The sequence below is a fragment of the Excalfactoria chinensis genome, chromosome 2 (assembly GCF_039878825.1).
Source record: "Excalfactoria chinensis isolate bCotChi1 chromosome 2, bCotChi1.hap2, whole genome shotgun sequence".
Taxonomy (NCBI): domain Eukaryota; kingdom Metazoa; phylum Chordata; class Aves; order Galliformes; family Phasianidae; genus Excalfactoria; species Excalfactoria chinensis.
The window spans coordinates 92,604,614-92,629,379 of record NC_092826.1 but is presented as its reverse complement, the minus strand read 5'-3'; the positions used below and the strand labels follow the sequence as shown (position 1 = coordinate 92,629,379).

General features: G+C 37.9%; 1 protein-coding gene across 2 annotated transcripts; it reads left to right on the top strand.

Annotated features, from left to right (window-relative positions):
- Positions 1 to 465: 465 nt before the first annotated feature.
- Positions 466 to 24,483, top strand: STK17A (serine/threonine kinase 17a). 2 transcript variants are annotated; one of them, XM_072330285.1, is made up of 7 exons: positions 466 to 779; positions 9,561 to 9,773; positions 16,805 to 16,949; positions 20,612 to 20,738; positions 21,460 to 21,508; positions 21,635 to 21,814; positions 22,667 to 24,483. In XM_072330285.1, the coding sequence occupies exons 1-7, from the start codon at positions 610 to 612 to the stop codon at positions 22,998 to 23,000; spliced, it is 1,218 nt and encodes a 405-aa protein (XP_072186386.1). In that variant the 5' UTR covers positions 466 to 609; the 3' UTR covers positions 23,001 to 24,483. The 2 variants fall into 2 exon arrangements, with proteins under 2 accessions (XP_072186386.1, XP_072186387.1); XM_072330286.1 differs by having other exon boundaries at positions 760 to 983.
- The last annotated feature ends 283 nt before the right edge of the window (positions 24,484 to 24,766 follow it).

Below are 24,766 nucleotides of genomic sequence, written 5' to 3'. Positions count from 1 at the left end.
CGTCATGAAGTTTTAAATCCGAAATTCTTTTTAATGCATTACCGTAAAGTCTGCAGAAATCAGCCTGACTTTTCCACGGCCCTTCCAAGTCCCACAGCCCCCTACGACCACCCTGCGCTCATGCGCACGCGGAGGAGACTCATGAGGTGCGCTCCCCTGCGGTTACGTTTCTCTAATGGGAGCTGCCGCTCAAGGCAGCCCCCACCATTCTCCGCGCCCTGACCGCAGTGTCCCGGCAGCACTCCGTCGCGTTTACCCACAGGGCCGGCGCTTCCCGGCCAGCTCCCACGGTTTTACCTCAGGTCTTCTCCCTTCTTCCCCACGGCTCCCTCAGGGTACACGTGAGGTACCCGTTCCAGCCGCGCTCACCACGTCCGTCATCGGCAGGTGGCGCTACCTCACAGCCGTGCCGCCCCGCGCTCCCCTCCCCCCGCCCGCCAAGGTGAGGGTGGAGGGGCGGGGCTCCGTAGCCACGCCCCTCTGCCGACCGCGGGGTTCCGTGCGTTCTGAGTTCCTCTTTCCTTTGAGGGGCGCTGGGTGGATGGGAGCTGCCTTGAGCTGGGGTGTAGTGTAGCGGGTAGAGGCGTCCTGCTGTCACGGGGGAAAGCTATGAGCCCCGAGGAGAAGCCGCCGCCTAACTGCTCCCGCGAGTGCCCGCCTCAGCCTGCTGCCGTCCGGGGCCGAAGGCGAGGCGGTTTGCTGACAGAGATCCGTACGCCTATCCGCACTGAGCCCTTCCAGCAGCGCTACAGCCTCAGCCCCGGCAGGGAGCTCGGCAGGTGGGTGTGCGGCCGCGTCCTTGCGTGGGGTGGCCCCGGGGAGCTGTGAGAGCAGCTTCAGCGCGCAGAGCCCCGCTTGGAGCCGCCGCCGAGCTGGGCACAAGGGGCCGTCTCTCTCACCGGGGTGGAGAGGAAGCGGTCGGGAACGAACTTGGCCGCCGGGGTGTGCCTGAGGGTCACCTGGCGGAGAGCTTCTCAAGGAAGGTTCGTTAAAACATCGCGGTGTGAAAGCTGCCCTGGGCCCGTTGGTGGGTAGAATAGCGGGCTGGCGGGCACGTTGGCTTGGGGCGGATAGGCTCGGTATCTGTACCCGGGGGTCCTTGCGCCGCCACACCGGTGATTCTATCTGAAACTCTCTCTGCCGGAAAAAACAATGACAGCACTCTTGCTTAGGGTTAGACGTGATTCATCTGGCGAGTTTTCCAGTCGCGAAGATTAGGTGAAATACCGCAGCATGTGCTGCAAGATGAGCTGTCTTTCTGCGTTCTTTGCGAGGCGCCCAGCTGTGTGGTGGGGCTGTCAGAGGCACGCCGCTCTGCTGGCTTAGTGCTCAGCAGCTGCAGTACCCACGAGCAGTGCCCTTCAGCCCCGCAGCTCAGTGGAGACACGGTAGGTAAGTGGTAGAGGAGGAGGCTGAGCTCGGTTCTGTGGCTTAAATTCAAAGCTCAGCGGCTTTCAGAAACTCTGCCGCTCTGCCCTGAAGTAAAACCGTGCACTGGGAGCTGAATAGCCATTGTCCTAATTGAAGAATTGGTGAGGGTTCCTTCTAGCACACACAGGCAGAACTGGAGTGACTGCTTCTGCACTGTGAACAAGGATGCAAACAGCAAACCCTGAACGCAGAGTTCTCAGTATGTTTGTGTGGGGTCACCAGTGGCAGATGTCTGTTTGTGTGGGGTCATCAGTGACCAGAGCTATACTTAAAGGTGATCCTTATGTAATGGCTGAGATTCTGCACCTGTAGTTGTGTCATAATGAGTTGTGTGTCTGTTCCTAAGGGTGGCATTGCCTTTGTGCAGTAGCAGAATGTGTTTCAGTTCCAACTGCCTTCTCTCTACCTCCACAAAGGTTTTCATCTTCCAGTACAGAAGTTCGTACTTCTGAGTGTGTGTGTGTGTGTGTTTGCTTTTCTTTCAATTTCAAATATCTTTTTTGCTAGGTTTGTCTGAAAACAAGTGACTACTTCACACATGTGAAGAGTACTTCAATTAAAGAGAAATTTTTGCTAATCTATTGCGGCAAACTGAAAAGGCACATAGAAAGTCACTCTGATACTTGAAGCTGTCTCTTTGTTTGGCATTTTGCTGATAACATACACTTAGCAGAAATTGTTTTGCTTCTATCTGCTTGCAGAGTGTGCAAACATTTACTTTTGAGTAGGTCTGTCTTTGCAGAGGGCTTGGACAAATTAGCAACCAAATAGGACAAGTTTTTGCTTAAGACAAAAGGCAGTCTTTGCTCACAGAGCTCATTTATTTGGCAGCTGAATTTGCTCAGGAAACAGCTATGGAAAGGAAGTTCATACACTCTGTGTTCATCTCTTTTCCTAGACCTAGGGAAGTGCTTAAAAGCTGAACTTGAGGTGGGAATTCTGAAGAGAACGTGAACTGTATACATTGGGCTTGAAGGAGAGAGCAGGCAACAGATGCGGCCCAACCGCTGAGTGTATGAGCTTGTCGGGGCATTTTGCTCGCTGGCTTCCAGCCCGAGTGTCAGAGTGGGTATGCTGAAAGAGTCTTGTGCTCTGGTTCCCATTCCTGCCTGTGCAGAAGGTTGTCAGGGGCCAGGAGCACAAGCAGACAGCTGGGGCCATGTGGTGATCAGAAAATGGGGAGGAGAGATGCAGGTCCTGGTGGCTTTTAGGAGTGGCTGTTCTGGACAAACGCTGCTGGAAGAACCACAGGCTACCAGGGGAGGAAACTGGCTGTGATGTCACTGGAAAAACTTTGGTACAAGACTACAGGAAACCAGGCTTTGTTATTTCTTCTTGTGGGGTGAGGGGGGAGGGGGAGTGAGGGGAAGGCTTTGGGGATGTAAGGCCTGGCTCAAAACAGGCCTGGCTTGGATGCTGAACAGGCCTTTGCAAGTATACCCAAATAAGAACCTGCTTTTTCTAGCAGTTAATTCAGGGGAAATAGCAAAAGCATGGGTACTCTGGGTGGGAAACTTAAGTTGCCTAGACTGACATTTGGCTTAGTCTTCAGCCATATTAATTTTGTTGTCCCCAAATCAGATTTGTTTTACAGATAACATTTTCATTTGATGCTGCATGGTGTTTAATGTTGAACTTTCTTTGCTTAATTTTGTAAGGGTGCCACTTCTGGTCAGCATGCTCTTAAGTGATTTCAACAGTACTGATTTGAGATGAGCTCCAGAGTATTGTGTCTTTTGTGCAGGAAAAGGCAACAGTTGCTTGACCTTTACACTGCATAATTTTACTGTAAAATCGGGAACAATATTTTAATTATTTTGTGGTGACAGCCTTGGCGCATATTTCTGAGTATGCACACAATACATCCTCTGTATATTTGAGCTCCATATTCCAGAAACACAGCCTCAATCAAAATTTCTTGTCACTGATTCACATTACCTAAATCTTCTTTGAAATGTCCAGTATAATCGTATTTAGTTGTTTTGCTCCTTTTCCTTGACAAAATACCCCCTAGATAATTGCACACAAAATACCATTAGGCTATAAGTTCATCAGCTTGTTGGTGTGAAATGCACTCTTTTAATGCAAAACAAGCTATGCACATGTTGTTAGCCATAATTTCTGTACTAAAAATAACACTCCTGGTTTTAGATGTAAGTTGGAGAAGGGCCTGAACAGTTGTCGTTGCTTTTTCTCTGGAACATAAGAATATTCTTAAATGACTGCTCTAAACCAAGCAATGTTCTTTCAGTGAAATATGTGCAGTGCATACAAGTAAAAGTATATAATGTTCAATTCAGTTGATTTTCCTCATTCCATGTTTTTTGTTTTTGTTTTTAATAAACAAGCATGTAACAGAGTTACAAATAACTATTTAAATCACATGAAGAAACTGAACAGAATAATTCTATATTCTTCATTTTTTACTATGGTTTAATGGAAAGATGGCCTAGCACTTTAATTGGTTTTTTGAGATTTCTGGCATAAGCTTGCTTACTTTTCAGGTTATTTTCAGGAGTTCAGATCTTAGTCATATGTGGTTCTTGTACAGTTGGATATATCAGTAAAAATGCACATTTATGCTGTCACACTTCGTAGCAGCTCTTGACTTGGGTGGAACAGTTGGGGAAGTGAGAAGGTGAAGGCAAGGCTTGCAAGTAGCTGATTCCACCATTTGAGAACAAACTTATGTAAAGAAATGTTCACAAACATCAGAAATGGAACCTCCCCTCACCTGGCTCTTTGGAAGACAAAAATTGTATTAAAAAATCACCCCAGAAGAAAATGTTTGACATGAATTATGTAATAAATTGCATATAGTGTTATGGATCTCAGAAAATTTTTCTAAGCTTTCTGTAAAATAAACATATTAAAAATAGTTGCTAATATCTGTAGTAGTGACAGTGCTTTTTAGCTTATCTTAAAACTATTACAGTAAGGTTAGTTTTCTGTTTCCCTGAGCCTATGACAAACAGAATTAATTGGTGTGACATAAATGCTATTGTTTATCTGATTTGACATTTGATTTGTGACACATGACTTTTCCTTTAAGCCATACTATGTGTCAGATAAAATAATGCTAATTCTGTTGGCAGTCTTGAAATATGGCATTAAGATACTTTGTGATCAGATATGGTATCTTAAATCATAATTCTCAACTGAAGCTCTTGCGTAGACTGAGAACAACTTGTTTCCTATTTAAGTCACCCTTAAAAGCATTTTTGTTTGTTTGGATAACTGATAGTCACTTTTTTTTTTTTTTTTTAACTTTGGAGAGAAACATGAAATATTACCTCTCAAAACTTCTTCCTTCAATGTAACATTCTCCCTGGCAGCTCTTCTCAAGATATATAAACTGGCATTGCTGATGTTTAATATTGTTTTCACAATTTAATAGCAGATCTGTTTCCTGAAAGGAATTTCAATAAGCAGCATCTTAAGAAACACTTAAGATGCACCATCTGGGTGTACTCTATAAAAAAGCTTTTTCATATCTGTTTTTATTTCTGCCTACTACGTGATCTCTATCAAAAAGGAAATACTAATTTATCTCTTGGCTTAACTTCTTACTTTGACTTTTTTTTAATTATTTTTTATTTGTTCCAGTGATTAGTATCTTTGGTCCTGAAACAGTCAAAGATGTGATTCTAGGTAGGTGCATAGTAATTAGTTCTGTTAGTTAGAAGTATCAGGTTTGTCAAGTCAGATCTTTTCTGGGATTGTATTAACAGAAGGTGAGTTTTACAGACAGTGATTAGGTATTATAATAGCCATAGGAATAATGTCAAGGTATTCTTGATTTTTAGCCTTGAACAACTTGTAATAAATACTTGTCAACCAGCAGAACTCCTGTGCAGTGTCTTTTCAGTTCTATCACATAGCCAACTTCTGTCTAGTGCTGTCAACAGAATGAGTGTGGCCACACTCCATGGTCTCTCACTGTTTCTTCCTCTTCCCTGAATTCTGTTTTATTTCTGTAGTGACTACTGTGTGATAAATTGGCAATATTGGACTTGTTAGGCTGATCAGCTTGCTTACAGATAGGCTTTGTATCTAATTCAAAACAACACTCTGCCAATTGGAAGATTTTAAACTTTCCTGAACTATTCTTACTGGTTGCTTCAGTGGTAATAGAATTTAAAGCTTTTGACTCTGCACTAGAAAGACATTCTTTCAGAAGGAAATTGTACATTTGGAGGCTAAGAAGGTAACACTCAGGGAACTACAGGCTGGTGGGCCTCACATCTGAGCCTGAAAAGATTATGGAACATATCGTCCTGATAGCTATATTAAGGCACATACAAGATAAGGCGGTGATCTGAAACAGCCAGCAGGGCTTCACCAGGTGCAGCTCACTTTTGACCAGTCTGGTGGCCTTCTTCAATGGTATGACTGTATTGGTGAACAGAGGAAGTGTAATTGATGTCATTTACTTGGACTTCTGCAAGGACTTTGATGTGGTCCCAGGCCACATCCTTATCTCTAAATTGGAGATATGCAGATTTGAAAGGTGGACTATTTGGTGGCTAAGGAATTGGTTGGGTAGTTGCACCTATAGTGTTGTGGTCAGTAGCTCTGTGTCCAGGTAGTGGCTAGTGATGACTTTTGTTCCCTCGGGTCAGTCTTGGGACTTATGTTCTTCGACATATTTATCAGTGACCTGAATAGTGGGGTTAATCATAGAATCAGAGAATCTTTTGAGCTGGAAGAGACCCTTAAAGATCCATCTAGCCCAACTCTCCTGCAATGAAGAGAAACATCTACAGCTAGATCAAGCTGCTCAGAACCTGGTCCAGCCAAGGACAGGTCCACAGCTCTGGGCAACCTGTTGCGGTGCCTCACCGTCGTTATTTTAAAAAAAAGATTTTCTTTATATCCAATCTCAGTTTCCCCTATTTTAGTTTGAAATGATTTATCCTCGTCCTTTCAAATACATCCACAGCAAGTTTGTCAATGACACCAATCTGAGTGGTGCAGCTGATACAATGGAAGGAAGAGATGCTGTGCACACAGTCTTTAAAAGTGAACCCCTGTGAATCAAGATGTTGGTTGGGGTGATCCCATTTGTGTATGCAGACTGGGTTAAGAACTCACTGTGAGGAGCACTATGGAGAACAATTTGGGGGGATTCTGGTTAATAGAAAGTTTGGCATGAGCCTCCAGTGTGCTCTTGCAAAGCATAAGGCCAGTTGTATCCTGGACTGCATCAAAAGAGAAAGGGGTGGCCAGCAGGGCAAGGGGGGTGATTGTCCTCCTCCACTTTGCCTTTGTGAGGCAACATCTAGAGTACTGCATCCAGGTCTGAGATCCCAGCATGAGAACATGAGCTGTTGGAGCACATCTGGAGGAGAGCCACAAAAGATGATCAGAGGGCTGGAACGCCTCTTGTATGAAGAAACACATAGGGAGCTGGGCTTGTTTCTCTTGGAGAAGAGAAGGCTTCAGGGAGACCTCATTGCAGCCTTCCAGTACTCAAAGGGAGCTTATGATCAGAAGGGGAAACTGACTTTTTATGCTGTCTGGTAGTGATAGATCAAGGCAGAATGGTTTTAAACTAAAAATACGGGAGTTTTAGATTAGGAGGAAATTCTTTATTCAGTGGGTGGTGAGTAGAGAGATGTTCAAGACCAGGCTGGATAGGGCCCTGGGCAACTTGATATGGTGGGAGGTTTCCCTGCCCTCAACAAGGAGTTGCAACTAGAAGGGCTTTAAGGTTCCCGATGAATCAAATTGTTCTGTGTGATTCTGCATGAGTGATTCTACTTAGAAACAGATACGGATGAACTCAGTGGCTTAGATTTTTGGTGTAAAAGCACAGTATCTGCATATCTACTAGATATTAGAAAAGACCATTTAATAGCAAGTTCTGTTCCTTTATCTTTTTTCTTTCTTTCTTTCTTTCTTTCTTTCTTTCTTTCTTTCTTTCTTTCTTTCTTTCTTTCTTTCTTTCTTTCTTTCTTTCTTTCTTTCTTTCTTTCTTAATTATTACTTCTTTTGAAATGGTTGCTACTTTTCTTCATGTGTGCTATTTGGGGTTTTTTTTGTGCTGAAACACAGCTTCAGTAGCGATTTGAACACTTTCGATAAATGCGTAAGTTTACATTATACACGAGTCATAAGGACTTGCATCTTCATTTTTAATAACTTAAAAGGCTCTTCCCTGGCTACATCAGGAAGGTTGCTCTCAGTTGTGGTTAGGTTTGCAGTACTGGAGGGATATTTACTGTTATAGTTGTGATACTAATCACAGGCTTCCTGGAACTCTGATTAAAAGAAACACCATCCTTACAGTATTTTGGGGATCGAGAGTGCATAGTCTCTGGAGTGTGTCAGTGTTCTTGATAAGCTGTACACACTACAAACATTTGGTGCTTTTTGCTATATCTGCAGCAGGCGCGTAGCTGTTTGTTAGGCTTCGGGTGGCTATTTTTCCCATACCATTCTGTAGTAACATCTGTGTTCTTTAAACCACTGTATAGTGACCTTTTGACTACACCTTCCTAGTGCTACAAAATCCCATTGTATTTTCATGCATTTGCAAAGCTTTTTTCAAGTGTGTTCTTGCTGTTTGTCAGCCTTCACATATGGGTATGTTCTGGTCTATTTTCTTATACCCATTGTTCTGCAAATAATGGGTGCTGATGCAAAATGTCAATCCTGAGTAACTGTGACTATATCAGTAGCTATAAATTAGATTGTTTTAGTGAGCCTGACTAGCAGATATCCACTTTGTGGATGCTTATTACTTAATTGCAGGTGGGTGGTTTTGAAACAAATTTCTGTTATAAGCAGGTTGACCACAAATGCTTTCAACAGTTACTCTGTGGAAAGTAGTCTGTTGCTAGGTTAGGAGCTGGGAGAGTGAAAAGTTTGACATAAGCTGAATTAGTTAATTCTGTGCATTTCAGCTTGTGATGTAGGAAAGGCAAGACTCAAGTGGTTGTATTCCAAACGAGATGAGGACTCTAATTTTGTTATTTTCAGCTGCCCTGCAATAAGGTAAATAAGGAAACAGAGTAAAGAGTCTCCAAGTTATTCCTGCAGCTTTATGCAAAATTGTTGACATGGAAGTGTAAACAATCATTTTGTCTATATCAGTATGGTAAGAATTTTAAAAGATTGCTATATTTAAAGAGATGAGGATTCATCATCGCGTTAGATGATACTCTAATTCATAGACCTTTTCAGTCTAAAAATCAGTACTATATGAATGGAGTGGAACAGGTGGCTTGGGATGTTTAGAGAAGGTACTTCAGCACAAACCACTATGGGGGAAGACTTCTGAAAGTGCTGTAGTTTGTTTTTAGCTGGTCTGCTGGCTTAGTGTAGTTCATCCGCTGTGTTTTGTCAGAAATGATACTCATTAACATGGGTTAAGCACTGTACTCAGTTCTGCGGAGTGTATGTTTGTATTCACACTGTCATTGCTGCAAAAACTGGTAGAAAGTTTTATGTTGGCCAAGCTTCCTTACTTTTTGAAATGTTTTGTGTTCCTCAAACAATGAGACAATAGGGGATTTCTGAGAACTGTTAAGCAATCAAAACTATGGCTGTTGTCATTGCAGAAATGTCATGGTGAAAGCACGAGGTGCTATATTTGAAAAAAAAGAGTATGGGTGAGAGTATAGCATAAATAGGGTGAGATCTTGAGCACTTATTCAATGAAGATACTGTCCGCTGTTGCCTTGAATATAGTGGTAAGTATAGTAACTGAACAATTAGTTTGCTCAAGTATAGTCACAAAAAGCATAATTTTATTGCTCGTGCACCATTTTACTAGCTTTTTATGAAAGGCTTGGGGATATCTTAATCTTCCTAACAAGCACATTTCATTTCTATTACATGTTTGAAGATTTGAATTTACTTGAACTGATACTTTGCTGTTGTAGTTTTCTGTTTTAAAATCAGTGTTAATATTGGAGATAAGAACATCACAATCTGAAATGTAACCTTAACTCTTTAGAGCAGAGGCTATCAGTGAGCAAGGCATCTTCCTAACTTCAGAGCACATGGTAAACATGTCCCTTAAGTGTGATTTAGTTCAGATTTTCTGAAATATTAATTTGCGAGGGTTATACTAAAGTTGTCAATAAGGGACTTGGTTCTAACCTCAAATTCTTTAATTTCAGAGGAAAATTTGCAGTGGTGAAGAAATGTATCCAAAAAGACACTGAAAGAGAATTTGCAGCAAAATTCATGAGAAAAAGAAGAAAGGGACAAGACTGTCGGATGGAAATAATCCATGAAATTGCAGTCCTTGAACTGGCACAATGCAATCTTTGGGTTATTAACCTGCATGAAGTTTATGAAACTGCAACGGAGATTATTTTAGTCCTGGAATAGTAAGTACTAGTATTAATTTCTGAATAACCTTCTGCAGTATTTGTTTAAAATTGTAGTATAAAAATCTTTTGCATCCATATGAATAATGTGAAACACAATTTTATTGCTTGCTTGCCACCTGCTTGAGCTCAAAAAAATTGCAAAAATCAGCGTTGCAGGAAGTTTAGTGCAGTCTTGTAACTACAGCAGAATATAAGGAATTTTTCAGTTATGTAGTATCTTTCAAAGCTGAAATATAAACTATATACTTAATGAAGAAATTTTTAGTGAAATCTGAACAGTGTATCTGCACACTTATAGAAGATGCAGAGAGAAGCAACAAGTACCTGTTCCTGAAACACTGAAGCTTCTGTTACTGGCAGTGACAAAATGGAATGAAGTCTGTTCATTTTACCTGTTTTGAAAAAGGTATTGAAACTTAACATCATATATTTAAAGTATCAAAACCTGCTGCAATCAAGAGTGAAGGACTTCGTAGTTAACAGGTCTTTTCTACCCTCTATGAAAAACTGTGAATATCTTCAAAATGTACCTAAACAGAATGTTAGCTTTGAAGATGTTTTATTGAGGTTCATTTTTGTTGTTGGGTTGTTGTTTTGATTTTTCTTTTTTGAGGAGGGAGGGTTGGAATTATTTGTAGACAAAGCTGACCAGCATCAGAATTTTTTACTTTTCTCAATGTAACACTTCTCAAAGTAAGCATCTAAGTAAACAGAAGTTTACTTAGAAGTGTCCTATACCAGTTAACACTAAGGAATTTATTGTAGGAATTTTCCTTCTCTTGGCTGCTCTATCTGGTTAAACTATTAAGTATTCCAACTGCAAGATCTTTCAAGAAGTATATCAGCTTAGGACAGCAAGCATTCCCATACTCAGTGCTTGCAGACTGGCTAAATACTTCTTTCTTAATATGATACAGACAAGAACTTGTCTTCCACTTGATGGAAAAAGGCAAGAGAGCAATATCATCTTTTATTTGAAGGGCATGCACTTTTATCTTCTGGGCATGCACTCAAGACATATCCCAAATATAGCAGTCTGGTGTCTTTTTGGAGAAAAATAAGGCTTGTGAAATTGCTTGAATTCTGAATCTTTTGTATTACACATTCACCTTGCATTTAACTTGTGACTCTACACTTAAATATTTTTCTTCCCTGCACTGAGTTTGTCCAGATGGGAGTTTCTGCAGCTATGAATGCTCATCTCTAGAGGCTTAGTTTTTCCTCATGTAGATTCTAAGAGTTAGGCAAATGATTTTTGCTGTTGAGCAGCTCAGTTAAGACCGTGTTCAGACTCTGTGGATTTAAAATAACTGTGAGAGTAACAGTGGGGCTTTATAGTTGAGAAGTGACTTGACCTACCTGCTAAATTAGTTTGGTTTGTTCAGCTGTTCCCTTTTCTGATAACAGAAATGAATGGTGAGAAATCTTGTGCCCTAATCTGATGTTTTTCAGAAATCAAAAGAAACTGCACCTTTGAAGTTCAGTGACTGTGTATTGTTTTTATGGGGTTTTTTTTTGTTTGTTTGTTGTTGTTTGTTGTTGTTGTTGTTTTTCATGAAGGCAAGCTTCTTTCTTGTATATATTTTTGTGTTGTGCAGTTATGCATTAGTGATTTATAAAATGTTCCAATTTTCATTAGAATACAAAAGCATAACAGGGCTTCTAGAGTCTGACTGCCATTACTGGTGATGAAAAAATATGTTTTAAACACTGGTAATACAGATTTAATGAGAATACAGTTTAAATTTCTGGTTCCCATAGGGATATAACACAGGCAGTAGAATTTAAAGCTTGAAACAAGGGATAGGTATTGTGATAATTGTTACGTAAAATTGCTGGTTTTCATTTAGAACTCAGTTCTCCTACAAAACATTTTTAATGTAAAGTATTAAGTAAGTTGTTTAGTAATTAGCATCATGATTATTTTTATATGCATCAGTCATACCTTGTTAGAGATAAATAGCTGTGTTGGAGTTGTAAAAAAACACTCTTTTACTGACTTCAGCAAATACATCTGGATGCTTCTTTAATGTCAGCATGTTCCAGAGGCATGTTGCAACAACACAGGTATGAATGCTAGTAGATTTCTGACATTCTGTATGCAAAGGATTAAAGAACATAACTGTAAGCTTCTGTAGAGCCTTTCAGTTTCTACTAAGCTTCATGGTCTCTGTGGCAGATCCTTGTCATGGAAAGGAGAAAAATACTTAATCATTGCTCAATAACTTTATCTGCTAAGATTTAGAAGTTTCTTCTCTTGAGGTTGGATCTGTTGTAAGGGAGGTGAGCTGTTACTGTTTCGCCTTTGTGGGAAGAAATCTTAGTCACGTGGAGGGTTGTCTTTGAAATACTATCAGCTTTTTTAAAAAAATTGACCACAAACTGTTAATGTAGGTTTCAAGCAATAGAAAATAATGAGGATTTAGTTTTGACTGCAGGATGGCAGAACTCTGTGTCCACACAAACACTGACTTCTTGAGGCTATGTGCCAATGAACTGCAGAGAATTGCATAGCTAAGTCTAAAGAGGTAGTATGCAAAGCCTGGAATTACTATATGGAACAGTGACATTTTTCTATTTTAGTGAAAATTGAATTAATAAAAACCTGGGTGTTTAGTGAAAAACATAAGAGTCCAGAAAACCTTCACACATTCAGATTTCAAAATTGTTTGTTTGTTTTTTTTTTTCTTGCAGCATTTGGGCCCCATAATTGTGTACAACATAATGACTTTTTATTCTTTTGAAAGAAAAACAGTGCATCTAGTGCTTCAGAGCAGGCATTTTTGTAAGTGTTCATAATTATATGCTTATACATCTATGGAAGGAATAGATGTTAGCTTGTTAGTGGGTTACATTTTAAACAAACTTGTGTGTGTAACTTCAAAATCTAGGAAAGTGTTGTTGGATACATATAATAGGATATGAATTGGATAGTTACCTGCCAGAATCATGTGTGTATGTGTATAGTGTGTGTGTATATATAGTGGACTTACATATTGCTTACTTCAAGCAAGACGAATAGTACCTTCATCATCTTGAGGAGATGGTTGGGTTTTATTTGATACACTATATTAAGTACTTTTTCCACCTATTGGACCTGAGTAATGTTACTGCCTGTACTGTCATGATAATAACATGTGCTGTTCCAATGTTTGCACCTTGTCTACCTATTAGATCAGTTAACAAAGATTTAATACATAATGGCCATCTCAGATCAACAGTGCAGTTTTGGAGAGAACCTTCTTAAACTTTATTGGTTATTTTGCACTCTGCAATTCATTCAGCTCTTAGGCTCCTTTATCAGAAAGACCACAGGGGCAGGGGAAGTATGTGTTTGTCTGGGAACTGAGAATTTAATGGGGGGAAAAAAAAAGTCTATGCAATTTAATGTGTATGAATGCTCTTCTACTTCATATGTCCTCATCAGATATGGGTTTTCAGTTATCCCTGTCTTTGGGCACATTGGTAAGTTAGGGTAGTCTTACACTAAAAAATTCTCAGCATATTTGCTCTCTTACTTGCCATCATTGCTACACCTCACCAAGGAAACGTTAATGTGTTGTGAATGCACTTGAAAGAAGAAGGATGTAGAATTTTGTACAGTGTATGATAATATTAAAAGGAAGGGGCTCAGTCTCCACTGAATTTAAAGTCAGTATAGTTGTAGTCATGATTCATGTTCTAGACTTCATCTGACTTTAGCTCTCCAATTATTCTGATAAGGAGTAAATAAATGTTAGCATGGTTTCAGTGATTATAAGCACTTGGGTTTAGCTTGAGACTATGTAGAAGTTAGTAGTACAACTACAGTACTGTCATAGGTACATGCATTTCTGAAAGGTTCTGGTCACGGCAGCTTTTAAGCTTGGAAATAAATCATACCTTATTTCTACACCTTGCTAGGGGAAGGTGTACAAGAGAAATCATATATTCTAAACAGTTCTTGAGTTTGAAGAAGTTGTGCCCCTAAATTTTTCCAGAGTAAGATGACTTGTTCATCTAAATATTGTATTGTCCTAAACACAATTCTTTGGGTTTTGTCCCCTTTGGAAATTTTCTGTGGAGGAGGGTCAGGGTACCCAGTAACTTGCAGAGCAGTTACTTTAAGATTTTAAAAGCAAAAACTTATTGGAAGATGTTTTCTTGGAGGGGGAAAAAAAAAAAAAGTACATGGTAAGCACCTGAGAAGGCTTGGTCTGCATGGATACTGAAATCATAGCAATGAAGTACTTGAAATGCTTACAGGTGTTTTCATCTCTTCTGTGCTTCAGGGTTTGTTTGTTTGTTTTGTTTTGTTTTTTGTTTGTTTTTTGTTTGCTTGTTTTTCTGACCTCTAGTTAGAGAATAGCTAAGTTGAAAATATTGTTAAGCAGCATTGCAAAATTTGGCACATGTGTAGGCGAATCTTCTTGGAATTCCTTTTGACACTGTGCTTTCAAACCTCTGTGACTGAGTTGGCTCACAGTCAGCAGATTGTTTTGCTTAAAGGAGTCTGTTAAGCTGGCTTCACAGCAACACTACACAAAACAATCTTGCAGTGAGGAAGTTCACAAATTTCCCATGTTCTTCTAAGGAATCACTAATTATATGTTCCAATGTGGCAATTTTGAGGTGAAATGAATTGTCTGTAAGAAGTTTTTATTTAAGAACAAACAAAAAAGAAACATTGCGTGTTAAAACATTTTTTCGCTGTGTAAAACTTCTTTGTAAAGCAAAATACTTTTGCCTGTTGGCTGGGGACAGCCATGTTTCTTAAATCATGAAGTGAATGTGTATGTCTAAAGGTTTTGTTTGTTTCACTTCTGAAGATGTTTAGGTTCATCATCTTTTAAAAAGTACTGCAGAGTACTTAGAACTATTTAAAATTAAAAGTATTTTTTTATATCTAGTGTTCTCTACTCATGTTCTCTTTTCATTTCAGTAATGGGATATTTTTTGCTTCAAATTCTTCTTGCCTTGACGTCTAAGAAAATTTAAGTGTAATGCTAAAATTCCATGTAGTTGTGGTTCAGCTTGGTGTCTAGTATTCTAATTTGTTAGCATAACTTAATTGTAGCGTATTATGTGTATTAAGTAGGCATACAGCAAACAGGGCCTTATAAGGCCTACCTCCTGCTGATTCTCAGCTGAGTTTATTAAAGCTTATTAGAGGAAAAAAAAAAAAAAAATAAGTGTGATCCCTGTTTGGCAGATGTTTAGGGGAATGAGTTGTATTTCACACAGACAAAAACAGCAGAAATAACGCTTGTCTTGGTTCAAGCAGCAGAGAGATTCAGTCTTCCAAGTAACCTATTATGACATTCCTAAAATTGATTTTTTTTCATTTATTGATTATAGAAGGCATTTTTTAATATTTATCTTGAAGTTCAAGTGGTATCGCTTTTTTAAAAAAGGAATGTGATCTAAAATGCTAGAATAAATTATGTCCATTTTAAAAAGCTGATTAGTTTCTGAATTTCATCCGAAGCTGGAATACAGCTACCTTTTTCCTTGAATTAAATAAAAACATGCTGAAGAAATGTACTGAATGTTGTCAGGAGTATGTATTTTTCAAGAAGTCAAGTATTAACACTCACTTCATGAAAACTCCTTTCATTCTTTAGTTCCGTTATCTTTGGTACAAGGTTAAGAAAAATGTTTAATAGGCTTCTTCTTTTAAGGAAAAAATAAATAAATAAATCTTAGTTTAATAAAGCAAATCGTACTGCTGTGTCAGTTAGCCAATGTATTGAGCAGAAATACAAAACTTTATATAAACACTTTAGATGTAACCATCTTCCGAATTCATTTAGTTTGCAAGGCAATCTCCAGGGAGAGTTCTAAACAACACGAGACTATCTGGGAAGGTAAAATAAAAATAAATGAAAATGTAAAGCGTGAAGCATTTTAAGGCACAAGGGATACATCAACCAAGCTAGTATTCATAAAATTAAAAAACTGAATACATTTAAATGATTTTTTTCTTTTTTTTTTTTCCTCAAGAGTCTGTAATCCAGATTCACCATTATATAGAACTGCCTTGTTTGCTTGTCTGGTCCTTGTTTGAAAATGTTTCTCTTCTGGGTGGCCTTAGGTACTTTAATTTATTATAAAAAAGAACATGTCAGGGTAGAAGAAGTTGTTTTGTATCAGTAAAGATCAACACTTGTGCAAAGTCATTGTGAGGTAACTGAAGACAACAGTCCTTACAGGGTTTCTATTACTCAGCTGATTATGGAATTTCACACAAAAGTTGATTTCATCTATGCATTGATTAGTAGTACTTCAGCAATCCTTATGTACAGTCACCCCATTCTCATGTTGTTTTGCCTACTCTTGTTCTAAGATGGAGCCTCTGTTATGCTTATTTCTGTTGCTACAGAGATAATCATGCATTTTGCATTGGAGTACTTGAAGCACATTTATTCATCTGTAGTTATTTTCTTATTTTTCTTCTGTTGTTTATTTAAGCATACATAAGCAAAAGATAAGGATTCAAGCTCTGGGAGCTAAAATTTTCAAAGATATTTCGAGATGAAAGCTGTGTAGAAACTTAATGTGTTCCAGTACACCAGATTTTTCACAGTCAACTCAATTATAAACTTTATATTTAGGCTTTTCTGAGTTCTTAACAAAGTGAGGAGAGTTAGAGGCAGAGCTATTTTGCATTGTGTTTATGAAAGCTTACTTTGGCCAAATTTCCATATAGTTTTGTAGAAATAGCAAAAGAAACATCTTTGATAAGCACTGCCCTTAAACAAATGTGGCATTCATCTCTTGAGCACAGTCACTAATTTTTCCGAAACAGTCTCAACAGTTTCTGTAGAATCTATTTTACTTAAGTCAGGGAATATTAATCTTTGCTTCTTTTGAAAGCTGACATACTGAATGGAAGCCTTCCTTGGCCATTAGAGCTTGCAAAATGTTTAATAACTGAAAATATCACCACTGGATGATTCCACCTGCTTTTTTTTTTTTTTTATGCTAGTGTAATAAAATGGGTGTTTTAGCTTAGTTTTTGAAATAATAACATTTGTACTGTTCTATAGTGCTGCTGGAGGTGAAATCTTTGACCAGTGTGTTGCTGAAAGAGAGGAGGCCTTCAAAGAGAAAGATGTGAAACAACTTATGAAGCAGATCTTAGAAGGAGTTTCATTCTTGCACAGAAACAATGTTGTTCATCTTGACTTAAAGGTAAAATTGTTGCAGTACTTTTCTTACTTTTAAACTTCTGGCTTCCTTACTGGTCACATCGTAATAAATACACAGTTTTATTGTAAGAAATCAGTTTCTTTGTCATAAGAAATCCAGAGTATTATGTATAGCTAAGATGCAAGTTGTAACCTAGGGATACAGAAAATTGCTTTCCATTTTTAGTATGCTAAAATTAATTTTATACAGCTTTCATCCAAGTGTTCTTCTTGTGAAATAAAGCAATTTTATTCAGAGGCTGAACTAACTTTTCTAAGCAAACCAGCATTAAAAGAATCTTATGTTAAAATCTTCTAATTCTCCTACATGTCTAATTCCTCTATTATTTACTGAGTAGTAAGGCACTACATATGTCTGTCTTCTGTTGCTGGAATCCTTATTTATGCTTCATTGCATTTTGGTACAAAGCTACCAGTAGGTTCCTCTATCAAGCAATACATAGTTTGTTTAACAGAAAATCATGAACTTAGACCCTGTTATGTCTGTTCTTTAGTGAGTGATACATTTTTTTTTATTTGTACTTGAATACATTCACCATAAAAAGTAAACCTCCCCAAGCAGATTCTCCTTTTCTTAAAGGTATTTGAGACCTTAAACCTTTTCTTAGGGCACACTGATCAGCCTGCTTAACTATTTTTATACACAATGTTGTCAGAATATTTCAACCGGCCTATTTTTCCAGTTTGTTCCCATAATTTCTTGGGTACTTCCCATTTTCAGGAAGCTTGGGGTACATTTTTCTCCGCACAACTGTGTAGAAACAGTGAAACTTCTGTCAACTACTGTCTGCTAAAATGTAATACAGTACTCAAGGGTTTCATGAAAAAAAAATCCTCATTTAAGAATATACTGTGAAAGAATCATATCATTTGTTCTATGTAGAATAAAGGTGGTTAACTTCATTAATTTTACAGGTTATGGTGAGATGTTTAGCTTAAAGAGATAACCTTAATTACGCATCCTTAGTCATATTCTTTTAAAAGACAGCTAAATTTACAAGAAATATTGTGGCCAAACTTTGATAGAGACTTCTAGAATAATGGATAAATTGTAATATATGGATTTTTTCATTATATCATCAGTTTACAAAACTTCAAAACCTACTTACAAGGTAGGTTTTAAGGGTGTCCATTTTACTAAGTGCACTTACTACAAATGATCTGTGTAACTTACCTAAATTGCTAGAAGAGAACAGATCTTTGTATGTATTGTCTTATTTTGTCCTTTCCACTGAAGTTCAGAACATCAACAGAGCTGTGCTCCCTTTCATGTGACAGAAGTTTAATCTAACTTAATGAGGAATGTAAGTTTGGCCAACATTTGCAATAACAAATTATGCTTTTCACTGTTGTTACTTGTACATGATGCTAGAGGCACAACTAATGTCTCAGATTCCTAAAGGCCAAGATTCTGATGCTAGTAGTATGCCTCATTTTCTTTTTATCGTCTTTCCTGAGGTACGTGTATCTAGTGGTGCTAATGTGGCATTAGGGTGGACATAGGTGACGATATAATGTGAACTCTGTCTACATACCAATCTTGTAAAGTGGTCCATTTAGTCTTTTTGTTCAGTATACATCATACAAGGATCTTAACTGGAACCTTTAAGCCTCTCTGCAGTAGGGAGGAAGGCTTATAAATCTGCCAGTTTACATTAGCCATGTCATTACTGCTTGATAGTAAGAGTGCAACGCCCTCTGCAAAATGGCTACTAGGAGAGACTCTAGCATGGGTGGGTATCTCTGCTCTTTGCAGGAGTACAATGTACTGTCAAGCCCAGATAGTATATTGAAAAAAAGCCCAGCAGTATATTGAAAAAAAAAAAAAGAGAGAGAAATCACTTTATAGGTTTAATAATTTTTTCTTCCTTTTCTTTTAAGTATGAGAGTAATTGAGTGTTGAGCTGGAAGTGATAGTAGTTCTAATGCTACAGCATCTCCAGGATTTAAAGCTGGGTTTGAACTGTTGCTTCATTTGAACCATATAGTCATTCCTTAAAAGAAGAAAACTGGTCTTATTTCAGTACAAATAGATTTAGGGTTATGAGTCTTTTTGAACTGTAGACAATTTCTTGTCATTAAAAACTTTTCCTCATTTAAATATAGAGAGCAAGTGCTTTTCTCTTGTGTTCTCTTTGCCTCTTCAGAACAGAACTAAATTTCCCACTGAGAAGAACATCTGAGAGGATAATTAGGGAGGCATGGCCACTTTTTTTTTTTTTTTTTTTCCTCAGATGTTTGCTTTTCTAATACAAATGCAGAATAGAAAATGTGAATATGGTATATATACCGCTCCAAAATCCTTTGTATGGCCACCAGATCCTAGTTTATAAGCAAAAATAAGCTGTTGTTAATACATCCATTTACAAACAGAAAATATATAGATGTCTTGGAGTTCCTTTTAAATAATGTGGCTTAACTTTACAGGAATGAAAGAACTTGAATTTATTCAGGTCTTGTAGCAAGAAGATCTGGGCCAAGATTATGATGTATTCTTGTACAGTTTTATTTATGTCATTAAGAAGAAGGATGTTAATGTGAAATCGCATCATCACAGTTAATTTGGGAATGAAAAAATGTGAATAGGAGAATAGTTTTCTCCTAGATAGATGTTGGTGTTAATTCAGTTGGATTGCATCCCTCAGTGTTCTGTGTTCATACTCATTTGTCCTCCCTTTTCAACCACTACTAATATGTGATAATCGAAGTTCTCAGTAAATAAAGCCTTCATCATTTTCGTGGAAGTCAAGCTTACCAGAAGCATGAACATCGCATGAACTGTTGGTGTTACTGCTTGTAGAAGTTAATGATAGAGCACAGTGTAATCATTGGCCCAGTGTGGGGAGACAGGGACTTGGTCTGGCAATGAATTGCTTCAATTGCAAAAAACTAAGACCTACTGACTAAAGATAGTTTAAAGATTTTTTTATTTTATTTTATTTTTAAATATCTTTAAATTCAGCAGCTGCCATTCAAAATAGAAGGAAAGGGACTTCTGAATGACTGCAGAGTTTGTGATGAGGAATGACAGCCAAGATCTAATAACAACAGAGCAAACAAGCTTATCCAAAAGTCTTAAAAACCTGTTTTTCAGGCTGCTGGGTTTTTTTTGCTTTGTTTTGGTTTTGGTTTTTTAACTGTTCTTTAGTTGATAGTCCGCAATATAGTTGTTAGTACTTTGAACAAGACTGAGGTCAGTTGCATCAGAGGTATAAACAGGTATAGTCAAAAGAAGTTTCATAAACATTTAAAAAACATGAACAGGAAATATCTTACACTAAGTAACAGGGAGGGAACATTGGAAGGAACAAGGAGGGAAGAAAGGTGGTATGAAGGACTAAAGGCACAAATGTGGAGATCTTCATGTCCTTTTGCTAAATGGTAGCTGCTGGCATGTCTGTTGTATGAGTTCTAAGCTAAGAAAAGTAGATGCTTAATTTTCAGTTCTTAAATGAAAATCCAGCAGTTGTGTTGAGCCAGTTTCTCTCTCCAAGTTCACCTTTTTTTAAAAAATAAAAACCAGAACTTCAAGGTACTGTATATGTTACAACATATCACTGTTATTCTAAAATAATTATGCAATTTTATGGTGTCGTAGATATAAGATTTTGGTGATCTTGAACATCTGCTTGCTTTGCTTTTCAGCCACAGAACATTCTACTAACCAGTAAGTCTCCACTGGGAGACATAAAGATAGTGGATTTTGGCCTTTCCAGGATAGTGAAGGACAGTGAGGAATTAAGGGAAATTATGGGAACTCCAGAATATGTAGGTAAGTTGTTACTATGACATTGGTGTAGCTTTGAGGAGGAGGGTACTATCAACAATGGAAAATTGTCTCAAAATTTGATGAATGCCAAACTGCCTATATAGTTATGGTGTCAGAAGATCAAGTTATTAGACGTGATATTTCTGTAAAAGTTGGAATCACCAGAGCAGTGACTGACAATTTTGTGCTTGTGTTGAAAATGAGTACATACTTTAGACGAATCTAAGCAGTTATGACAAGTATTACTTGGATGAGAGATTGAAAAATACATGATCTTACTGAATATGGTATTCTAGCCTGGTAGGCTTTGTATCCATTTCATTAAAAAGAAAAATCATTTCAGGCTTTGAAAATATGCTTGAAAATAAGCTTAAGTTATATAACGTATTCTTTGTAGGTATGGGTTTTCATGCTGCAATATAGAATGTTGGATATTGAAATTATTTCTCAGTAGATTTGTATAGAGCATTCTTAATTGGTGAAGAGATGATCATTGCTTCTGAAGATTACAATAAAAAGAAATCAGTTTTCTTTTTACCTGAAACTAACCAATGATGGTAATAATTCAAAACACTTGACTATAAATATCTATTTATAAGTCACTTGAAGTGTGATGGTCTTTTATTGAAAATTTTTCCACATGCCTGCTTTTGCACTCTGTAAATACAGTATTGTGTCTGTGTATGAGGAAAAAATGTAACTTTTTTTTTTTTCCCCTGAATAGCTCCTGAAATTCTAAGTTATGACCCAATCAGTACAGCAACTGATATGTGGTAAGTAAGTTGAACAAATTAATGATCATCAATAACACTGCTGGAATGCTTAAAAAGAAAACAACTAAGACAAAAAACAAACAAACAAAAAAAAACCTGGTTTTGTGTTTTTTGCTTTCAATTTAGGAGCATTGGAGTACTGGCATATATCATGCTAACAGGGATATCACCCTTCTTAGGGGATGATAAACAAGAAACATTCTTAAATATATCTCAAATGAATGTAAGTTACTCTGGAGAAGATTTTGACCTCATATCAGAGTCTGCTGTGGATTTCATTAAAACCTTGCTGGTGAAGAAGCCTGAGTAAGTAAAATACACAGCTGAATCCAGTCCTACGCATTAGCATAGACATTTTAAAGTGAATACTTGAATTTTTGTTTTTCAAGTGTAAGGTAACTTTGGGCACTATTACTTTTCATACATATTAAAAGAGTTTTCCATTAGCCTCCTGACTTGTGTGTTCTGAATGTATCCAACTATAGCAATTAGAACTGAAAATTTCAGAAGATTGTGTAAATGCAGCGTAGTGTGGTACAGTATTCTGGCTTTCAATATGTGTACCCTGATGGTGTCTCTTATATGAGCTGTGCTTTGAGCCTTCTGTTTCTACTGTATTAGTAGAGTACCTTACTCTTCCGTAGTTCATTAGTGTGCTTTTCTAAGGGAAGGCAAATTGGAAATTCCAGCTCTCAAAACAGAAGTAGTACTTTTTGTGCACATGGCGTGTCAACCACCAGAATTATTGCCTACTGTATCTTGGTGGTTTAATTGGGTGGGGCTTTTTGGTGTTTTTTTTTTGTTGTTGTTGTTGTTTGTTTGGTTTTTTTTTGTTGGTTTTTTTTTTTTGCAGGGGGGGGTAGGCATGGAAATACTTAAATGTAAATAAGGCATGATTTTCATAGATTTAAGGAATAAGACAGTTGCTCAGTAATGTTGGTATACTGTGGTATTTAAGATTCTATGAACTCCTTTATTTCAAGCATTAACAGTTTGTCTTCTTGGACTGTTGGACTTTTGGGGTAAAAAGTAGTTTTCAGAACATTTTCAGTAGTTCAATCAGTCTAGTACATTCATTTCCTTGGAAGAAAACTATGAATATCTTACTAGACTTTAAGTTCACTGGGACATTTCTTTAAACACTTTGTTCCTTTGCAGGGAACGGGCAACTGCTGAAGAGTGTCTCCAGCACCCCTGGTTAGAACAAAGTGATGAACCTACTTGCAGGACCTGGAGCAAGAGTGCAGGAGGGGAGAGCAGTGATGTCATCCAGAAAAATGTGGATTCTGCCTCTGAAAAACCTGCAGATGTTGAGAAAGCTGAAAAGGAAGAATCGGTGATGACAGAAGAGCTAATTGTAGTGGCTTCATATACTCTGGGACAATGTAGACAGTCAGAAAAAGAAAAAGCAACTGAGCAGAAAGCCATTTCTAAACGATTTAAGTTTGAGGAACCATTGCTGCAAAAAATACCAGGAGAATTCATTTATTGAACTATGCGTTTCTTCATAGTAGTGTTTTCTACTAAGCAAAAATATCCTAGCCAAGGGAATCTCTAATATGCAATGAAAGTTCTAGATAAAAGAAAACTTTGATAGGTGGCATCTAGGGAGAATGTGCCAAGAAGTTTTTAATTTTGTGGAAGAAATAAAAAAGATTTCAAGTGGCTGGCAGGAATTTAACAAAGACGAAAGCTTATTTTGTTTGTAATTTTTATTTCTGTTGTGTTGTTTGTTTGTTTGCTTTCTCTGGATAGCAGACAAATTCTGTTAATTGCTTTGATGTTCTGGAGAAGTTGACATTAGATGAGGTTCAGTGGCAGATGTCAAGAGAAGTGTATTTTAGGATACGTTTTGTCATGCAATGCAAATATTTAATGCTGGGTTTTCCACAAATATTTATTAGCAATCCTGACTTCAGTGGATGTATCTACTGATCTACAAAAATACATGATATAAGTCGACTGGTTTGACAGATTTCAAAACTACACCATGTATTTATTTACATTTTCATCACATCTGAAGACTTGGATTTAGTGTGTAGTTAAAGAGTGAGCTAGGCTTCTCTAGCAAACAATGCATATGTCCTACAGGTAAAGATGCATCTTATCATCAGACAATTCCAGAAACAGTAGTGACTTTGGGAGCACAGTGAAGTTCTACTCTGGAGAGTGGTAAATTTCCCAATGGCAGTCTCGTGAGAACCCACAGACTGATGCTCCTATTTTGAGCAAGGTGCACTAACAGAACCCAGCTCAGTGTGTCTGCACATTGCTGATGAGTGGGCAACAAAGAAAATGAGATAGTCATTAGCAGCAGTGATTGAAGTTCTCACTCCTTGCTTCAACTTCTTAGTTCAGGCAGTTTGTCCATCTAATGTCAAATCGGCCCTTAATTTCTGCCCCTACTTCCCTGCCCTCCCAAACCCAGCTGAGGTTTTACTGGGAGCATGGTCAGTCACTGCCTGCTTTTTGTTTTGTTCTAACTGCTGCTTTAGAAAGAAAGAAGCATCCTTAGGCTAAATTGCATAACCTTTTTCAGTGTAGCTATCAAACGAGGAAGAAGATGCTATAAGCTCTGAAACAATGAAGCACAACTCATACCTCATGCTTCCTAATCACTTCCCCTTAGACACTTGGAAAAACCATACGTATACGATGGTGTGGAGTTGGTCTAGGGAGCAGTATGGATGGGTCATACTTCTCAGTGGACACAGTCCCTCATGGTATAAAACCAGGCATCAGAATTGGCTGGTTTTGCAGTGCACATCTGAGGATCTTGGACTGAGTCCTGGTCTTCTAAGAAACCTTTTGTATTGATGCTGTTCCAAAGTTTAATTTTTATGTAATGGAAATTTAGTGGTATACTGTTGCATACTGTTAACCATCCAACTATTTATTTGGTTTTCATGTGCCATTCCTTTATAATAAACTCTGACAAAAGTTTTCTTGCTTTAAAACAATGAATAGAAACTCTTAAAGTGTTTGGGATTTTTTTGTTGCAGCAAACTTTCCCATTTCAAATGTACTGGGGATGTTCTAACTATAGGAAACAGAAGATTCAGCACTCTGTCGTTATAGTTTGTTCTTCACACAAAATTAGAACAGCGTATTTAATAACAAAGACAATGCTGCTGTGATGTGGCTAGCATTGCTTGTAAGGGGGGAGTAGGAAAAAGATCTAGGAAAGAAGAAATCTGAATAAGAAGCACTGTGACGTGAAATGGGGCAATGTGAATTTTTCCATGATGTTTCACTGAC